Raw genomic sequence first — 17156 nt, 5'->3', positions numbered from 1 at the left:
AAAACTTATGGGTTAAATTTAGAAACAAAAAACGTTTTACAAACTAATAATGTAAGAATATTTTTTTTCACGGGTTAAATCTAAACAACTGTAACCATAATAAATTTGATATGGTAAAAATGTAATATTATCATAAATAAAACTAAATAATTGTCATTTCGTTTTGTGTCTACATACAGCTGGCCAAAGTTTAAAACTAACAATCAAAATATAGTTATATAATCTTAAACACTAAACAAAAGAAAAATATTTAACAAACAAATATATTTTAAAATTTAGTTTTTTTGTTATAAAATATTGTCCCGGCGGGTTAAAATCTAGTTCTATGGGTATGAATAATTATGTGTGTTCATGACATACAAATCAAACAACATATATAACGAGAAGTTATATTGAATACTGATCAGTGATCATCTTAGTTTACGGGTACATGAAGTTCGGGTCTTTCCGGTAATGCCATCAATATCCGAGGCGCAGGCGGTGCAGTTTCTTCATCAGACGAGAAACTAGAGAGTCTCGTATCCTAATTTGCAACAAAGAGAGAATAAAGGAACAAGTTATATTCGATATCTCAACTCGCCAAGAATCATATTTTAGAATTCAAAGAATGTTGTTTCTCACCCTCTCTTGCGTGCAACGTTGTATAACAATGAATGCCTTGACAAATAGATATACAATCAACAAGATTGCTAATGTTCTCACTAATGGTAACTGCAAAAGACAGCAAAATCTTAAATCAGGAAAACAGAGGAAATATGCATGTTTGAGAAATCTTTTATCGAGCTTACCGTGAGCATTGTTAACGAGAAATCATCGACTCCACCTAGTAAAACTGGAAGAGAATGGCGCAAGAAGAGCAGAAGGACAAACTGCACCATGAAGATGAAAAAATTATTGCGTGATCGATCAGAACTTTGGATCTATATGTTCTCAAGGACAGAGAGAAAGAAACATACTAGCAAGGCAATTATGCGGCAACATATCAAGCTTGTGGGACTATGAAATGAGTAAAGCTCAAGATCACCAGTTGCATCCCAGGTTATAAAATAAGGATTACGAAGATCTAGTCCCTCGATTCCCCAATCGTTCCTGGGACGTTTCCAACAACAAGAATAGTATTACTACATTGTGCAGATGAACAAAGAAGGGTATCAAAGCAAGATGAATAAAAAAAGTACCTGAAGTTCATAGATAAGCCTGTGTAGTGAAACAGTTGTCGAGGAGCTGTGTAACCAGGTTTATATTGCTGCAATTTGAACAAAGTTTGGTGAAAAACTATTCATCAAAACAGGGAAAGAATCAAGAAACTGTATGATTAGGTTGCTGTATAGAATTTATACCTGACGACAAATTTCGCATACGGTGTCACCTTTCTCATTGCACCATCTCTGGACGCAATTATGATGTGCAAACTGCAAAGAGAGGCTTATGAATTAAAAGTTCGGAGAGGATCCTGATTATGGAAAACAACCGGAAAACAAAGACAGCACCTTTAATGTTCCAGAGCAAGAACAAGGCGAATCCATGTTAGAATCTTCATCTTCGTCATGACAAATCCTACATTGTTCGAATCTACTCTCACATAAATCAGCTCCTGCAGATACAGATTCAGATGTACCATCTTTGTTAACCAAGTCAGTTATAAGCTCTGCTCGGTTTACCGTCCCAAGACCAGATTCGCTTGATAATCGATCAACCACCAACACTAAATGATCTCCCATCCTAATTCTTACCAACAATGATTGAAACCAAATGTCAGAAAAATGAATCTGCAACGAGAACATCAGAGATGAGCAATAAACACATTAAGGAAAAAAGAAGAGACATAACAATCAAGCAAACTAAACAGAAAACTTGAGAAGCAAAGTTACAAGCTGGAGGACGAAACAAAACAAGAATCATATCCCAAAAAAGGTTGTTTTGTACATGGAGATAATGTGATTAAGGAGGAGACTTAAATCCAAGGATACAAAAAAAACACAAAAAGATTCGGATTCTTTGCAAGAAACGAATACATTAAAAAAAGGTAACTTTACACCATATCCTTTTCCTTTCTCCTTCTTCTTCTTCATGTCAATTTCATTAATAAAGAAACTTGTATCAATCATCATATGTTGCATGAGGAGATGCAGTACAACCAGAATCAAAAGGATCTTCAGATCCACAACAATGCCAATACTGTAACACTTTCCCAGAATTTGGTGTATCCATTGTTCCACCAGTGTATACACTCTCGAATTTCCTCTTTGTCTCCCCTAAACAAAACACCCCCAAAAAATGCAAAATTTCTTCAAAACCCTTGATTTATAACTAGACCTAATTCCCAAATTACAGAGCAAATTCAAGAAATTAAAAAACCCTAAATTGTACCAGCGAAATGAGCAGTGTGGAATCTACAAGCGCGTGGGTGATTGAGGAGAGGATCGAATTGGGTTTTGCAGTTTTTGCAAGTTCTTAAAGTTTTGCTTTCGTCGGAAGAAGAAACTGCGCAACGTAAGTAGAAGCATCGTCGCAGGTTTAGTTTCGGTGTCTTGAAGCTATGGAGGGAGTGAGAGTGGATTAGAGTTTTGGGGATTGGGAAATTCAATAGAGCTTGAGCCATCGTGTTCCCCCCCCGTCTATGGAGAAATGGAAAACAGAGAAATTAATTAACTGTACACATAAAATAATGATTTTCCTATTAAAACGGCCGCGTTTTAATATGTAAAAAATATATATGCCCTATATAATAAAACGGAAATACACAACTTTTTGGTAGACTATATAATTTTTATAAGTTGGTTACAAAATAGTTTATATATTAAATTTATGTTGGTTACCAAAAAAAATGATAGATTAATTGGTCAACTAGGTGATACTCCGTGCTACAGTACGAGATTATATATTTTGTTAGTTACTTTTTTTGTAATTTGTATTTTTGTAATGTAGTTTTTTATTTTGACTTATTTTCTTTGTTTATATAGTGTTTGTTTGTATATTTGGGGTTATACAGTAAATTAGAAATCCTAATAGAGAAAGTAATTTGTAAAATGTAGTTTTTCACGGAAACAGACACACCATAATATTGGATAGTAGTTTTGTAAGAGAATAGACACTCCGCAATATCGGATAGTAGTTTTGTAAGAGGATAGACACACCGCAATATCGGATAATAGTTTTGTAAGAGAATGAGTTTTTCTTTATTTTGGTTTCTCGTCAAAAAATAAGAAGTTGCTTGTTATATTTTAGTGTGAGATATTTCAATGGTTAGGAAACCATTGTATTTATAGTGAGATTAGGTATATTTAGGTTATCATTTAGAAGTTAATATTTGATATATCAAATCTCAACAAAATTGTAAAAAACCAATTTAATTTATAGTTTGATAAAAATACATGTTTTAACGGTTTTAACTCAAACTTTTTTATATTTTTAAATTTTTAAGAGTAAAAATATTAATATAACTTAAATATTTTATAGACTGAAATATGTTATAATATTTTAAACCTTCGACGGAGTTCAAATATTTATAATAATTTAAACATTCTATAAAAATTTAAATATTTATAATCTCTTAAACTTTTTTAAAAAACGTAAATATATTATAATATGTTTACTTTTTAAAATTTTAAATATGTTCAAATATTGAACCAAATTAAACTGTTAAATTTAGATACCTGATAAATCAAGCTTCCTGCTCATTTGTACTCAAAACATATTAGTCATATATTTATAGTGATTATGAACCATATTCCAAAATATTTAGTCAATGCGGATATATAGCACACATTTTCTGTAAATTAGTTTACAACTTTACATATATATAAGGGAAATTACCTAGAATATTACATAAAAGTAGGTTTATTACTAGACTAACAAGTTAAACTAGACTAACACGTTGAGATTTTCAACTTACTAGAATAACACATAAAAGTTTGCAAATTACTTCTATATCTGAGTTGTGTGTTTTATTACGATTTATGCCATTTATAATTAAATCTGATGGGAAAAAAAAACTTATCTTAATGCTCTTGCTCTTGTTTCCCTGTTTTTGTTTTTAAGAATCGATGTTTGTTTGATTTTTGTCAAATCCTCCTTTACTCTGATTCTGCGTGAAAAGAATGGACTGTTGGATAAATCCCTTTACGATGCAAGAAAAGAAACTTCACTTCTCCACCAAATAAAGTTTCAATCTTTTTTTTTGTTAGGGTTTCCTCTCTCTCTTTTCTTTGGGAGATTTCAATCGGAGGAGAGATATAAAAAAGATGATAGATTTCAGTCGAGTCCAGAAAGTGCTTCAAGATTGCCGGATCTGGTGGTGGGTCTGTGATCTCTGAATCTGAGCTTGTTAGCTTTGGTATTACCGATGATTTGAGAGAGTTTGTTAAAGGTTTGACGTCTGCTACGTTCCAGGCTTTTCCTGAACAAGGTATGCTTTGTTTGTTGTTGCTTGATCTTGTGTGAGTTTTTTTTTAACATCGTTTTTCTAATTTTGATGGTTGATTGAGACCAAATGGTTTAGCGTTGTAAGGTACATGTGTTTTGCTACTGGCTTCATTAGTGTTGGAACAAGCGTACTTTGTTAGATGCCCCTTTGTTCAAAATCGACTAAATTTTACTATATCTAGTTTTATATTGGTTGACATGTGGTGTTTATGTAGGCTCCTGGTCGGGAAAATGAAGATCTTGAGCTTGATCTTTCAAGCTTAGGAGCTGTTAATACAATATTCGCCGCCCTGTTCAAGTGAGTTTCGTTGAAACATGCTTTCTCTACTCTCTGTTTTTCCATTACTAGCAACTTGATGCTTTTGTTGAACACAGTAAGCTTGGAGTTCAAATCAAGACAACTGTCTCAGCAAATTTATTGGAGGAAGCGCTGAATGGTACGGTCTACTTTGCCTCTTACTGTTGGGCAAGTTGTTTCCAGGTAGGTATGATAATTAGTTTTTTTAACACTAGCAATTCTTTGCATTAATTAATGTGGTTCTGTCATCTTCTCTGACATATTTGCTTCTCTAACAGGTTGAAAAACAATCGGCTCACTTTTATTTTGTTACGTTAACAGAAGAAGAAGCTCATGCCGGATTGATCTGTAAAGTGCAGTCATCTGCTAAGAACAAATTCAAGGTGCGGTTGGCACAAACTTTTGCCTTTCGTGCTCAAGAATCTCGTAGTTGTTTTTCATATTCTGTATCATACCTTCTGATTTCTTTTGCTTCTCAGTTGCTTTACTTTGATCAAGAAGAGAATGGAGGACTGAGCTTGGCCCTACAGGTATGAAGTTTTGTATTCCGGTTGAATCTTCATGCCTCTTTAATTTCTTCTGGTCTCTAAACTATGTATTATTTGCTTTCATTCTGCAAAAGGTAGACAGCAGGAAGACAGGAAAGCTCTCGACTGCAGGGTTATACTTTTTCGGCTTTCCTGTTTACCGTTTCGATCACAGGGTTTATATTCATCTCTTATGTGCTACATTGTTTGATGTTGCAGCAAATTTCCAAGTTAAGTTATGAGTTATGCCCACGAGTCATGAAAGAAAGGAGGTTCTGGAGGATATACTTTACCGTAGTGAGCACTCATGTTGCACCGTAAGCTCTACTATCTCTTCTCAAAGTTTAAAAATGTTTTCTGACACTCACTTTTGATTAGAGTAATGGGTTAAGCACATTGGAGGAAGTAAATATAGCTTAATACCAAGACTATGATGTCTCATAGCTTAATCAATGCAGCTTTAGACATTTGATTAGATGCATAAGTTTGGTGAAAGGAAACCATACGTAATAATTCGGGAGCATGGGTTTGATCCAGAGACTGTTTTAGTGAATTCTCTGATGGTGCAAATCATCTATGCTGTCAATCTTCTCTAGTTCGGTCAATTTTTTTTAAAATCCAAAAAACTCATCTCTGCTTAAATTGATTCATTAGGTGTTTTTTGGAGAGATTTGTTCAATGACTAAATTGATTCATTAGGGTTCTGCGGATCAGCTCCTGATATGGGAAGAGGTAAAAGCAAGATGTGGAAGAACATCACACATGGTTTTTACTGTGTGAAGGGCAAGTCTAGCCATCCTATGGAGGACTATGTAGTGTCTGAATTCAAGAAACTTGAAGGGCATGAACTGGGTTTGTTTGCCATCTTTGATGGTCATTTGGGGCATGATGTGGCCAAATACTTACAGACTAATCTCTTTGACAGCATTCTAAAAGAGGATGGCTAGACTTATCTATCTTTTTAAACGTCTCAAGGTTCTTTTTTTCCTGGCCTCGTTGATCCTTGATGCTAATAGTTTATGACTTTGAGGTCTTGATTTGTGGAACCTACAAGTTCTGAATGAACAAAGTCGAGAAATGATTTTGCTTCTGTGACTTGCAAAGTCAAAGAAATGTTTTTTGCCCATTTCCATTTAATATGTTGCTTCAAGTTCTGTGCAAATGTTTATTTGTTTTTCTTTTTCCCTTCAATCCCTTATCAAGTTCTCAAGAAAGAAGAGGAGGAGAGGAAAGCGATAGAAGGCACTGGACGCAAAGTCACGACCATTGGTAATTAACATTTAGTGCTCACATAATTTTCTGAATTTGTTTTTCATATATGAAATGGTTTTCCTTTGTTTGAAGGTAAAGTTGACAGTCCAGATTTGACAAGCTTTGTTCGCCAATTTCCACCGGATTCTAAAGGTATTACATTTTCTCTTTCAATTGATTAAGGGGGGTCACCATAGAGTGTTAAAGACTAACTTCTTAGGTTTCATCTTTTCCATTTTTTTCTGAAAGTCCCTTGAATAATTTGACAAAGATTGTTATGGAAAAGCATATATATTTTTGCGTGTTTGAACATCAAATGGTGTCCATTACATTTCGTTGCATTAGATCTGAAGCTGTCTTCATAAAGTGTCTTTGGAATGACGTCATCTGTGATAAATAATGCTTCTGAGGGACTGTTGATCCTTTTTCAGCTTTTCCGTGTGTAACTATTGGTCTGTTGCACTGATAATTATAGATCATGAAATGATACATCACTTTAAAGTCTGTGATTCTGATGAAGTTCTGATAGTAAAAGATGTCCTTTTTGATTGCGCTAGTTTGGAGGGGAAATAAGAATTGTTCACTTTATGACATTTGTTTATTCAAGGGCCTGAAATTATTACAGTTGCTAGTTTTCCTGTAAGTATAACGAGCTTATTACCTACTATAATGTAGTGTCTGAATTCAAGAAACTTGAAGGGTATGAACTGGGTTTGTTTGCCATCTTTGATGGTCATTTGGGGCATGATGTGGCCAAATACTTACAGACTAATCTCTTTGACAACATTCTAAAAGAGGTAAATCTTTAATATTGGTCAAGAAATCTCTTTGGAAGCTTAAAAGGCAAATCCTTTGTGAATTATTCTGACTGATAAATAATTTGTGTTTTCTTTCAGAAGGATTTTTGGACTGACACTGAGAATGCTATAAGGAATGCATACAGATCGATAGATGCAGTGATATTGCAGCAATCCCTTAAGCTTGGTAAAGGCGGATCAACGGCTGTAACAGGAATACTAATTGATGGTCAAAAGCTAGTTGTTGCTAATGTTGGAGATTCAAGAGCAGTGATGTCTAAGACTGGCGTTGCGCATCAGCTCTCAGTCGATCATGAACCAAGTAGGGAGAAAAAAGAGATAGAGAAACGAGGCGGCTTTGTATCAAATATTCCAGGTAAAGCTACCTAATTTGTTGTGACTAATTATGTTTTCTGTCTCTATGGCAGATGTTAATATATGATTATTAACGTTGCAGGGGATGTTCCACGAGTGGATGGACAGTTAGCAGTTGCTAGAGCGTTTGGAGATAAGAGCTTAAAGATACATCTGAGCTCAGAACCGGACATAACACACCAGGCAATTGATGATCACACTGAGTTCATCCTTTTTGCCAGTGATGGTATTTGGAAGGTAAGTCTAACGACTCAGTATCTTCCTCTGGTTCAAACCATGGGTTAGCCATTTCCTAGTACTTATTCTAACATGATGGTCGATGTTTAACTGCAGGTATTATCGAACCAAGAAGCTGTTGATGCGATCAAGAGTATCAAAGATCCGCATGCAGCTGCAAAGCACTTGATAGAGGAAGCTATAGCTAAGAAGAGGAAAGACGACATCTCATGTATCGTTGTAAAGTTCCACTAATCCCTTCTCCTTCTTCTTTCTAGACTCTTTTTTTTTGTTTTTTTTTTGTGTCTATAGTTTACCATTGAGTTTGCAAGATAGAGATATATAAATGCTCTAACTGTGTATGTAAAAAACCAATAATGAGGTTTCCCAGTAAGATGTAATATATTTATGTAAGCATGTATGCTTTTCTTCACAGATGAATGAAAATAAGAAATCGTTAACAGACTTTAAACACACAAAAGTAAGATTGTTCTTCTAGCCCGTGCATCGTCGAGTCTCCCATGCTCTGCACTCTGCAGAAACAGAGAAACAAAAAACAAATTAGATCGTCAGACATCAGCCTTAAGACACAAAACCAAACAAATGATCCAATCCAGTTTAACCGAATCAAAATCACACCAAAATGATCTGGTTTGGCTCATCCAAAAACAGAAAGTTCTGTATGTATAAGTTCATATGTACGTACACGTTCGATTTTAGGTTTAATGAACCCGAAATTACCATAATATCCTCGTCTTCTACCTCTAACATACGACTGAAAACCCTAATTTCCCTTGCCTCACTTTATTTTTTCACGACTTATGTCTATTTTTTTGGTTTCACTTGTGGGGTTTTTACTCAACTATTATAGATTTTCATCTCAACATCTGATTTCTAAATTAAAAACCTATAAAAAGTGAGTTATATAGATTTCCGAAACGATATCTAGCTCTTCCATGGATGAACCCAGAGGAAAGATTTCCGAAACTGAGTAGGAAAAAGACGTTTGCTCCGGCCGACAAACAGAACATGATTGATGAATCTGCTACAAACTTTATTACATGAACACCATTATTCGGAAGAACAGCAAACGTGTTTAGATCTTCCTCCAATAAGTCTATCGCAACGCTAGACTGTCTTTGCCAGCTCAAACAAATTCGTGTTATTCTGGTAAGACTTTACAGCTGTCAATCTTGCTTACTAAATCTACCACGGACAAGAAGCCTACCACAACACAACGAAAACTATTTCAAAAAACAAACAAAGTATACCAAAAATATCTGTAACGAGAGAAAGTTGTCGCATAAATCTGTCGCAACAGACCATTAGTCTATTATAAATATCTTTTGGGTCATATTGACTGTTGAAGGTGTACGTCAGATATTTTTGGTACACTTAGTTTTTGATACACATACGTCCACCGATAAGTGTACCAACACTACAACTAAGTGTACCATCTACGTCGACGGCAAAGTGTACCAGCACTACAACTAAGTGTACCAAAAATATCTGACGTACACCTTTAATCAGTCCACGTGTATAAATCTACCATCAAAAGATCGGTAGACTTAGTCCTAACTTCCAATGTTTTTTTTTCTAATGGCATTAGCCGTAATTACGTTTTTTCCCAATACTAGTTTCAGGGGTAGTATAGGTACAATGTGTTAGTCTAGTAATTACAAACAATTGTATGTTACTTATGTAATAAGGAAGCTTTTATGCAATATTCTAGTAACTCACCCTATATATAATTTATGTGTTTTTTATTTTTTCCATCTATACTAATCATAATTAATTGCTATAATTTCGTTAAGGAAATATTGAAAAATTTGAACTAAATGATATATTTTTTTAATTTAATTGTATTAAGTTGATTTGTTGTTTCCGTAAATATCTCACAATATAAAAGCAAATCAGATAAGTTCACATATATATACAATTTCGTATTTAATCTATTGATTATTTTGGAAGCAACAAAGTCACAATCCATAAGTATTAAAGATTTCTCATTATTATTAATATTCGTAATAATTATAGGGATTAAGTATGGTAGTAGTTAATATTTGATATTACTGAAGCCATTAAATACTCGAATACCAGTTTCCTTATTTATAGGGATTATACCTCTGTTTGGCGACATGAATAATTATTCATGAACCAAACAACATACAAGATCCGAATATTATAAACCTGGAGTACAAAAACAGATCCACGAGTTTTATTTCTTCTATTTACGGGTTAAAGAGGATCCGCGTCCCGACCCTGTCGTAATTAAGTGGTCAAGCAAAGGGTATAATGGTCATTTAGATAAATCGAAACTATATGTTAATTTAATTAAATTAAATGATTTTCTAATCATATTTAATAAAAAACGTATCAAAACAAAGTCATAGTCCAATTTGAGTCTAATGAGTACTTCTTCTTTAATAGTATAGATATACACTTAAGAATATCCCAAAGAACCCTCTGAAAGAGAATATTCCAATGTTTTATACAATTTCCAAAATAAAAAATCTTTAGTATTCCATGTATTGTTACAAAATATATACTGTTAGGTATAAAAATGAATAAAATATTGGCAAATTATCACACTTAATCGTGATTTTCGGGATCGAGTTAAAAATAAAATCTTACCTAAGCACGGGTCATATTAAAACACTTTCACTAAACATGTTCAAAAATTAAAATTCAAACAAATAACAAACATAACCATATTTCATACATAACATTACAAAATTAACAATATAAAACTTACAAAATAAATTTTTTTTCAAGCTATCATATTTAGCATGAGTTTTTATTGCATAATGTTTTATCCAAAAAACTTTTAATAATAATCATATAAATTATATTTTATTCTAAAATTATAATATAAATAAAATAAATTTCAACTCGTGCTCTAGCATGAGTCCTAATCTAGTATGGTGTTATAGGGATGATTGTATTGAGTATAGATATAAGTTGTATAAACATACCAACATACCGGAACGAAGAGGACAAGCCATTAAATTACTACTTTACATAACAATAAGGATCGAATCAGGGAGTTTCCTAACTGGATATGGCTTCCTTTTTCTTCAAAAGACAAGTTTTCATATAACCTCTAATTAGTTATGGGCGTTCGGGTATTTGGTTCGGGTTTGGGTATATTCATTCAGGTATCGGTATTTTGGATATTGAATTTACTATCCATAAGAGAACCGAATCTAATCGGATCGGTTCCGGTTCGGTACTCATTCGGTTCGGGTTGGTTTGGATAGTTGATATAAGAACCGAACCAGAACCGAAAATTTCGGTTATTAATGGGTTTGGTTCTTAAATATACAAACCTACTAAATAACACCCAAAATTATCCGAAACTACAAGTACAATAGTTCAAAAGTTACAATCATTCAAAACAATCCCAACAATAAGAACATGTTATCAGATATCAAGTTTCAAAAGGTAGAAAGAGTTAAAGGAGATTAAGGAGAATAAGGTTTAGAGTTTGAGATTTGAAAAGTAGTAGAATCAAACTGGTAGTTCTTCCATCTGCAACTTCTTTTTTTCTCCTACTGCCTGAAATATATTAGATCACAAAGTCAGAATACATAATAGTATACTCGGTTCTTAAAAAGAAGGAATACTAAGAAAGGTACATGAGTCATTGTCGTGTGTTTGTTTAATTGTCTTGTCCTTCACTTGCTAACTGAAACTCTACACAATGAAAAACATATAATCATTAAGCTTTTAAACAATTGACAACGAGACAAAAAGATAGAAAATTGATCTACTTAATAACGGGATGTATTACCTTTCTCAAGTTGATCTTGATCTTCAATATCAGCAACCATTTGTGCAAAGTTTTCCACTCCCTTTTCACCTATGTGATGGTCAGCCTTCATCCATTGTTCAGTGCACATCAAGACCTCAATCATGTAATGAGTTAAGCAAGACCTTTGTGGGACAAGAATCAGGACCTATCTCTTGGAATTTCTCCACAAATATCTTAAGAGCGATTGTATTGGCTGTAGCATTATCAACAGTGATTGTGAAGACCCTCTCTATCCCCCATTATGCCAAACAATCTAGAAGAACATCAGCTATGGTTGCTCCTTAATGATCCAAGACATGCTTAAACCCGATGATCAACTTTCTCAACCTCCAACAAGAATCAACAAAATGACAAGTAATTACCATGTAGCTTGCTCCTGTGCTTTGTGCGACCCAAATATCAGTAGTGAGAGAGATTCTTTGCTTTTGAGCTACAAGCATTGTCTTCAAAGCAGCTTTTTGGCTCACATACATTTGAACAATATCTCAAGTGGCTGTCCTTCTGGAATGTGGCTGGTAAAGTTGAACCCGTCTGCAGAAGTGTCTCCATGCTATGCTTTCAATAAAGGCAAGAGGTAGCTCACCTAACACCAACATCTCATTACATGCCTCTCTAAAAACCGCTTCTGATACTCTACCCACTTGCATGTTCCCAGCAGTTACACCTCTCCCAATGAAGTCATTAAGTGCCTTGTGTGAAGAGCCTTCAGCCAGAACAGAGGCTTAGAGTTTCTCTTTCAAACTTAGAGCTCTTCTCCTCATCCCAATACCTTCTTCATCCACCATTAACCTCTTCACAGCTCTCTTGACCGCTCCTCTCTCTAGTTCACCTTCCACTTGAATCCCTACTCTCCACACACATTCTAAGTACCTTGCATTCCCCTTTTGATCAGCAGCGAAAGGCCTACAGATCATTGGAACTCCTTCACCAAGGCTTTCTAGAGTCGAGTTCCATCCACAATGGCTCCAAAACGCTCCAACCGCAGAATGTGCAAGCACTTGCTTCTACGTTGCCCATTTCACAACGCAACCTCGATCCAGTGTTACCATCTCACTAAAAAAGTATTCCTCAGAAATTTCAGAACCGCGAATGGAGCCTGGTCGGATCACCCACAAGAAGTTTTGGTTACTACTAACCAAACCTGAAGCCATTTCCAACACTTCTTTAGTTTCCATCAAAGTCATGCTTCCCAAACTTATATAAATCATCGAGCTCGACCTTTGTTTGTTTAGCCATTCTATGCATCTCTTCCAAAAGACTCGTCGGAGAGGAGCAGTAACCGCCATGTGAAGAAGGCCTATAGGATACACCGGAATATCTAGTTCTTGTTGAAGCCGCTCCAAGGATGACATCTCTAGACATCTCACCGTCTTGATTATCATGGAGGAAATGTGAGATCCAAAAACATTTCTCTCTTCCCGGAGTGATGTACGTGCGGGGGCGTTTACCACTGTTTTAGTTCCGAACCGAATACGTAACTTTTGCTGTTTGCGAAGTAAACTTTGTGTATAATTGCTAGTAAAATTTTTTGATCCCCCATACAATACAACTCCTCCAGTACTTATATTGCTTTATTACAATTAATACTCAATCAATTCATCCCGTTAATTTCACTTTTAATTTAATATGTTTGACCCGATGGGATCTTCGGCCGATCCCCGAGCTCCGAGGCAACTTCGTGTCGTCGCACCGTTTCGCCTTCACTTCTCCTTGGTTAAGCTTAGTGGGCCGGTCCATGTATAGGCTTAGGCCCATGTCCCTTAACCCTGATCGAGTCACATAACCCGGGACGGATTATCGTGGTATCAACAGTTGCACCCCAAGTCATTGGAGCTGGTTAGTTCGGGGGATTTTTGATCTTCATCCAACTGCTCCGGGAAACTAAATATTTCCCGTATCTCATGATTTGATCGTGGTAATGATGGGATTTACCTTCCCGAACAAGCGTGGGGACCCACTTTGAACCTTGACACTCTATAAGAGAGAGGAGGGACGAACCATGTCTCTTCGTTTTCCTAGGTCATCATTGCTTCCTCTTCTGATCATAGTATAAAGGTAGCCTTTCTTCATTTCTTGTTATTTTTTCAGAATTGTTCTCTTCTTTTTTTCTTTTTTTTTTTTGCTCTCGTCTTCTTTGCTCCCCATCGTTCATCGGAAAAGCCGTCGCCACTCATACATTCTTTTAACTTCTATTCGAAAGTCATGTCACCTCTGAAATCTATTCCGGGCAAGTCGCTAAACCGCTAATCCCCAGCGTCTATGGTACCCATCCGCCGTCTATCCTTTCTGAGAGTGATATAGCGGAGGTGAGAGGGTCGTGTGGAATATCCTCGGAGATTGAAATTCGTTTTTCGGAAGCTCATGAGTCTCCAGAAAACCCTCCTCATGATTACTACTGTGCGTTCGAGAAATTCTTCTCTGCATGCGGGCTGTCTTTCCCGCTTCCCAAACTCATCGTGCGGATGATGTTCGAGCTGGGCTTTGCTCTCCCTCAGATGTGCTCAAATTTTGTTCGGACAGTTCTTTGCCTTCAAACCTTGGCGGAGGAGCATGATTATTCCCTATCTTTAGCTGATTTTCTCCACGTTTATATTGTAAAAACGGGACGAACCAAGGGCACCCGTTATGTAAGCCCACTCTCCGGGCTCACAGAAAAAGATGGGAAATGACGGAAGTCATTTTTTTTTCCCGGTCAATGAGCTCACTTTTGGGCACCTCGCGAGCTTGTTTGTATCGAAGTGGACCTTGAAAATCGGTAGCGCAGTGCACCTCGTGTGGCATTATATTATTTTTTTGTTCTGTTTCTCACCACTATGTTACTTTTTGCTTCAGCTCATTTCGAACGAGGCTAGCTTTCTCCCACCTTCGCGGAGTATTTTTCCCGGTTCTGCAGCGGTCGAATCGCCTGTGACTCTTTCTCGTGTGTGCGCATTAGGGAATCCAGAGCTAGAATCAGAAGGCGCTCCCTAGTTTGCTTTTCTCCTCCTCGAGTTTTCGACACGTCCTCAATGGGCTATAGGAAAGAAAAGGCATTCAAGAAAGAGCTCGAGAATGCCAAAAAAGAGGCATAGAGGCAGATTTCCGTCTCAGTCCCCAAAGCAAACGAGACTCCTGCTCTTCCTATGGATCCCACTGAACCCCCCGTGATTGTTATTGCGGATTCGAGTGACAAACCTCGAGAAAGAGAGGTCCCTTCTCAGGTTACCGATAGTGGCCGGGCTGACGGGAGTTCACAGAAGATCGAGCAGTCGAAGAAGAGAAAGGAACCTGAATCTTCCTCTTCTTCCCGAGAGAAAGTTCGGTCTTGAACTAGTTCTTCTGGAGACGAAAGTGGGAAGTCCAGCTCGAGAAAAGGAACATCCCTCTCCCTAAAGAAGTCCGGAGACCCTCATAATGCCAAGGAATCAGGAAGCTGCTCCAACAAGCTTCCCCCAAAAGAACAGCGCTAGTCTCCTCGATGCTTTTTTACTATATACGGATTAACTCATTTATTTTATACAGCTCCTCGTGCTTCTCCAGCGGACCTGATGAGGAGCTATGTCCAACTTGGAGTTCTTGTCTCGGCCTTTGCTGCCATGTCCGAGACTAACTGCGGGAATTTCTTCCGGTTTGCGGATAAATTCGGGGAGGTGAGTGAACTTGTTTATTTTCACCCTACCATTATTTTTGTGTTTTATTTTTCTTTTAGTGTGTGAACTAATGCCCCACCTCTGGCAGATGATGATCGAATTCAAAAACTCGGTGGATTCATACGAAGAGCAACTGTTCGCTTCTACTACGGTCTCCGAGGTGGCTAAGCTTCAGCGCAATGTCGCCAAACTGGAAGGTCAAGTGGCCGAATATGCTCGATTGGAATCCAAAAATGCCAAGACCAAGGAGAAGGCTGAGCAGATTCGGTCCCGAATAAAGAAAGCTGAGCTGAAAGTGCTGGACCTCGGGATTGCCAACGAAGACCTAAGGGGGAAGCTCAAAAAAGCGGGTGAACTCTATTATGAACCCTCGGAGAGCGAGAAGGCTGCGCAGAACAGGCTACACGAAGTGGAGCTCTGCAATCAGCTTCTGGAGGCCAGGAATAGCTGCGAGGTGGAGAGGGTACGAAGGGAAGAACGCCAATCAATGAGACGGTCTCTTTGTCCCTTGATTGAGGACGTGAGGTCCCACCTCGAGGAGAGAGAACGTTTAGCACCAGCGTTGATCCGAGCTGCTGAGATTAAAGCTAACCGGATATTGGTCGAAGAGATCTTGAGGGGAGAAATTGAATACCTTGAAGCTGAGCTTGGAACAATCCAAGCTGATGAGGAAAAGACCGACAGTGATGTCGCGAAGGTAACCCTCCGTGACTTAGATCTTTCAGCATTTTTCGGCCTCTTGGCGGAGACTCCACTATAATTGTTGTGCAGCGAACCCCCTTTGAGCATCACGATTGATGAGTCCTGGACTAACTTTGGACAAATGTTTAACTAGGAACTGGAAGTTATTCAAGCCAACACGACTCCTGAGGTCGGCGCACCCGAGGTGACATTAACTGAACTCTTCCCTGAGGTCCCAGCAGACGCGGCTGAAGTCGCAGCTGATCTCAGCTCTGTTCCGAACCCTTATTTGTCATGTCCTTAATTTGGGGTTGTTCTGGCCCATTGGGCCCCCTGTTGTTTTTGTTTTGAAACTAAGTTCGGGAGTTTTTTGGTCGTGGTGACCCTCCCAAAATATTTTTTGATTTTGCTGGTTTAAGTTTGCTTCGTACTCCTATTAAGTAAAACTTTTATTGAACTGAATCATGAGATCAGACCTTCGATATATTAGTTAAAGTTTTCTTAATTCTACCGCGAAGTGGGACTTCAGATTATATGATTACGAAGTAAGACTTTGGTTTTAGTAAATACGAAGGACGACTTCAGTTTTAGCAAATACGAAGTAGGACTTCGGTTTTAAATGAACGCGAAGTAGTCCTCCGGTTTTAATAAATACGAAGTAGGACCTCGGTTTTAGCAAATATGAAGTAGGACTACAGTTTTAAATGAACGCGAAGTAGGACTTCAGTTTTAATAAATATGAAGTAGGACTTCGGTTTTAATATATACAAAGTAGGACTTCGGTTTTAATAAATACGAAGTAGAGAGTTTTCTATATAGAATTTAAGAAAACACTTGATATCATTAAATATGGATGGTTGGACCCGAAGTGGGCTGCCTACGTACCCTTTTTGGGATCAAGCCAATCGTAGTTTGATACAAACTTAATCGAACTAATTGTAAAAACGCTTAAGATGCAATGAGTTCTAGGATCTTGGTACTGGTTTCCCATCAATATCTTCTAACTGGTAGACGCCATTTCGCACTTCGCATATAATTTTGTATGGTCCTTCCTAATTATTTCCCAACTTCCCAGCATTGTCCTCCTCGGTATTCTCATGAACCTTACGAAAGACCAGAACGCCTTTGGCTAACGGCCTACCC

The 17156-nt window shown here is 37.1% G+C and overlaps 4 protein-coding genes across 10 annotated transcripts; 2 read left to right on the top strand and 2 right to left on the bottom strand.

Moving 5' to 3' along the window:
• Window positions 1-249: 249 nt before the first annotated feature.
• On the bottom strand, window positions 250-1805 carry LOC104773209. The gene is made up of 7 exons (XM_010497792.2): window positions 1491-1805; window positions 1341-1412; window positions 1179-1246; window positions 957-1089; window positions 789-869; window positions 622-711; window positions 250-523 (listed from the first exon to the last, which is right to left on the bottom strand). Exons 1-7 carry the CDS (start codon window positions 1782-1784, stop codon window positions 416-418), a joined length of 846 nt encoding a protein of 281 aa, XP_010496094.1. The 5' UTR covers window positions 1785-1805; the 3' UTR covers window positions 250-415.
• A 72-nt stretch (window positions 1806-1877) lies between these two features.
• LOC104773208 lies at window positions 1878-2658 on the bottom strand. Its single transcript, XM_010497791.2, has 2 exons — window positions 2371-2658; window positions 1878-2255 (listed from the first exon to the last, which is right to left on the bottom strand). Exons 1-2 carry the CDS (start codon window positions 2600-2602, stop codon window positions 2101-2103), a joined length of 387 nt encoding a protein of 128 aa, XP_010496093.1. The 5' UTR covers window positions 2603-2658; the 3' UTR covers window positions 1878-2100.
• Window positions 2659-4007: 1349 nt separating this feature from the next.
• LOC104773206 (probable protein phosphatase 2C 58) lies at window positions 4008-8354 on the top strand. 7 transcript variants are annotated; one of them, XM_019242598.1, is made up of 13 exons: window positions 4008-4408; window positions 4641-4723; window positions 4801-4906; window positions 5002-5106; window positions 5203-5253; window positions 5350-5383; window positions 5470-5567; window positions 6454-6519; window positions 6595-6654; window positions 7177-7298; window positions 7398-7674; window positions 7756-7910; window positions 8007-8354. In XM_019242598.1, the coding sequence occupies exons 7-13, from the start codon at window positions 5558-5560 to the stop codon at window positions 8142-8144; spliced, it is 828 nt and encodes a 275-aa protein (XP_019098143.1). In that variant the 5' UTR covers window positions 4008-4408; window positions 4641-4723; window positions 4801-4906; window positions 5002-5106; window positions 5203-5253; window positions 5350-5383; window positions 5470-5557; the 3' UTR covers window positions 8145-8354. The 7 variants fall into 7 exon arrangements, with proteins under 7 accessions (XP_019098143.1, XP_019098140.1, XP_019098144.1 ...); XM_019242595.1 differs by having other exon boundaries at window positions 5346-5383; XM_019242599.1 differs by having other exon boundaries at window positions 4801-4862; window positions 5045-5106; window positions 5346-5567.
• On the top strand, window positions 4515-5492 carry LOC104773214 (chaperone protein dnaJ 39-like). Its single transcript, XM_010497796.1, has 6 exons — window positions 4515-4553; window positions 4641-4723; window positions 4801-4906; window positions 5002-5106; window positions 5203-5253; window positions 5346-5492. The coding sequence occupies exons 1-6, from the start codon at window positions 4515-4517 to the stop codon at window positions 5490-5492; spliced, it is 531 nt and encodes a 176-aa protein (XP_010496098.1).
• Window positions 8355-17156: the final 8802 nt, after the last annotated feature.

The sequence above is a fragment of the Camelina sativa genome, unplaced genomic scaffold (genome assembly GCF_000633955.1).
Source record: "Camelina sativa cultivar DH55 unplaced genomic scaffold, Cs unpScaffold00487, whole genome shotgun sequence".
Taxonomy (NCBI): Eukaryota; Viridiplantae; Streptophyta; class Magnoliopsida; order Brassicales; family Brassicaceae; genus Camelina; species Camelina sativa.
This window is presented reverse-complemented; position numbering and strand designations above follow the sequence as displayed.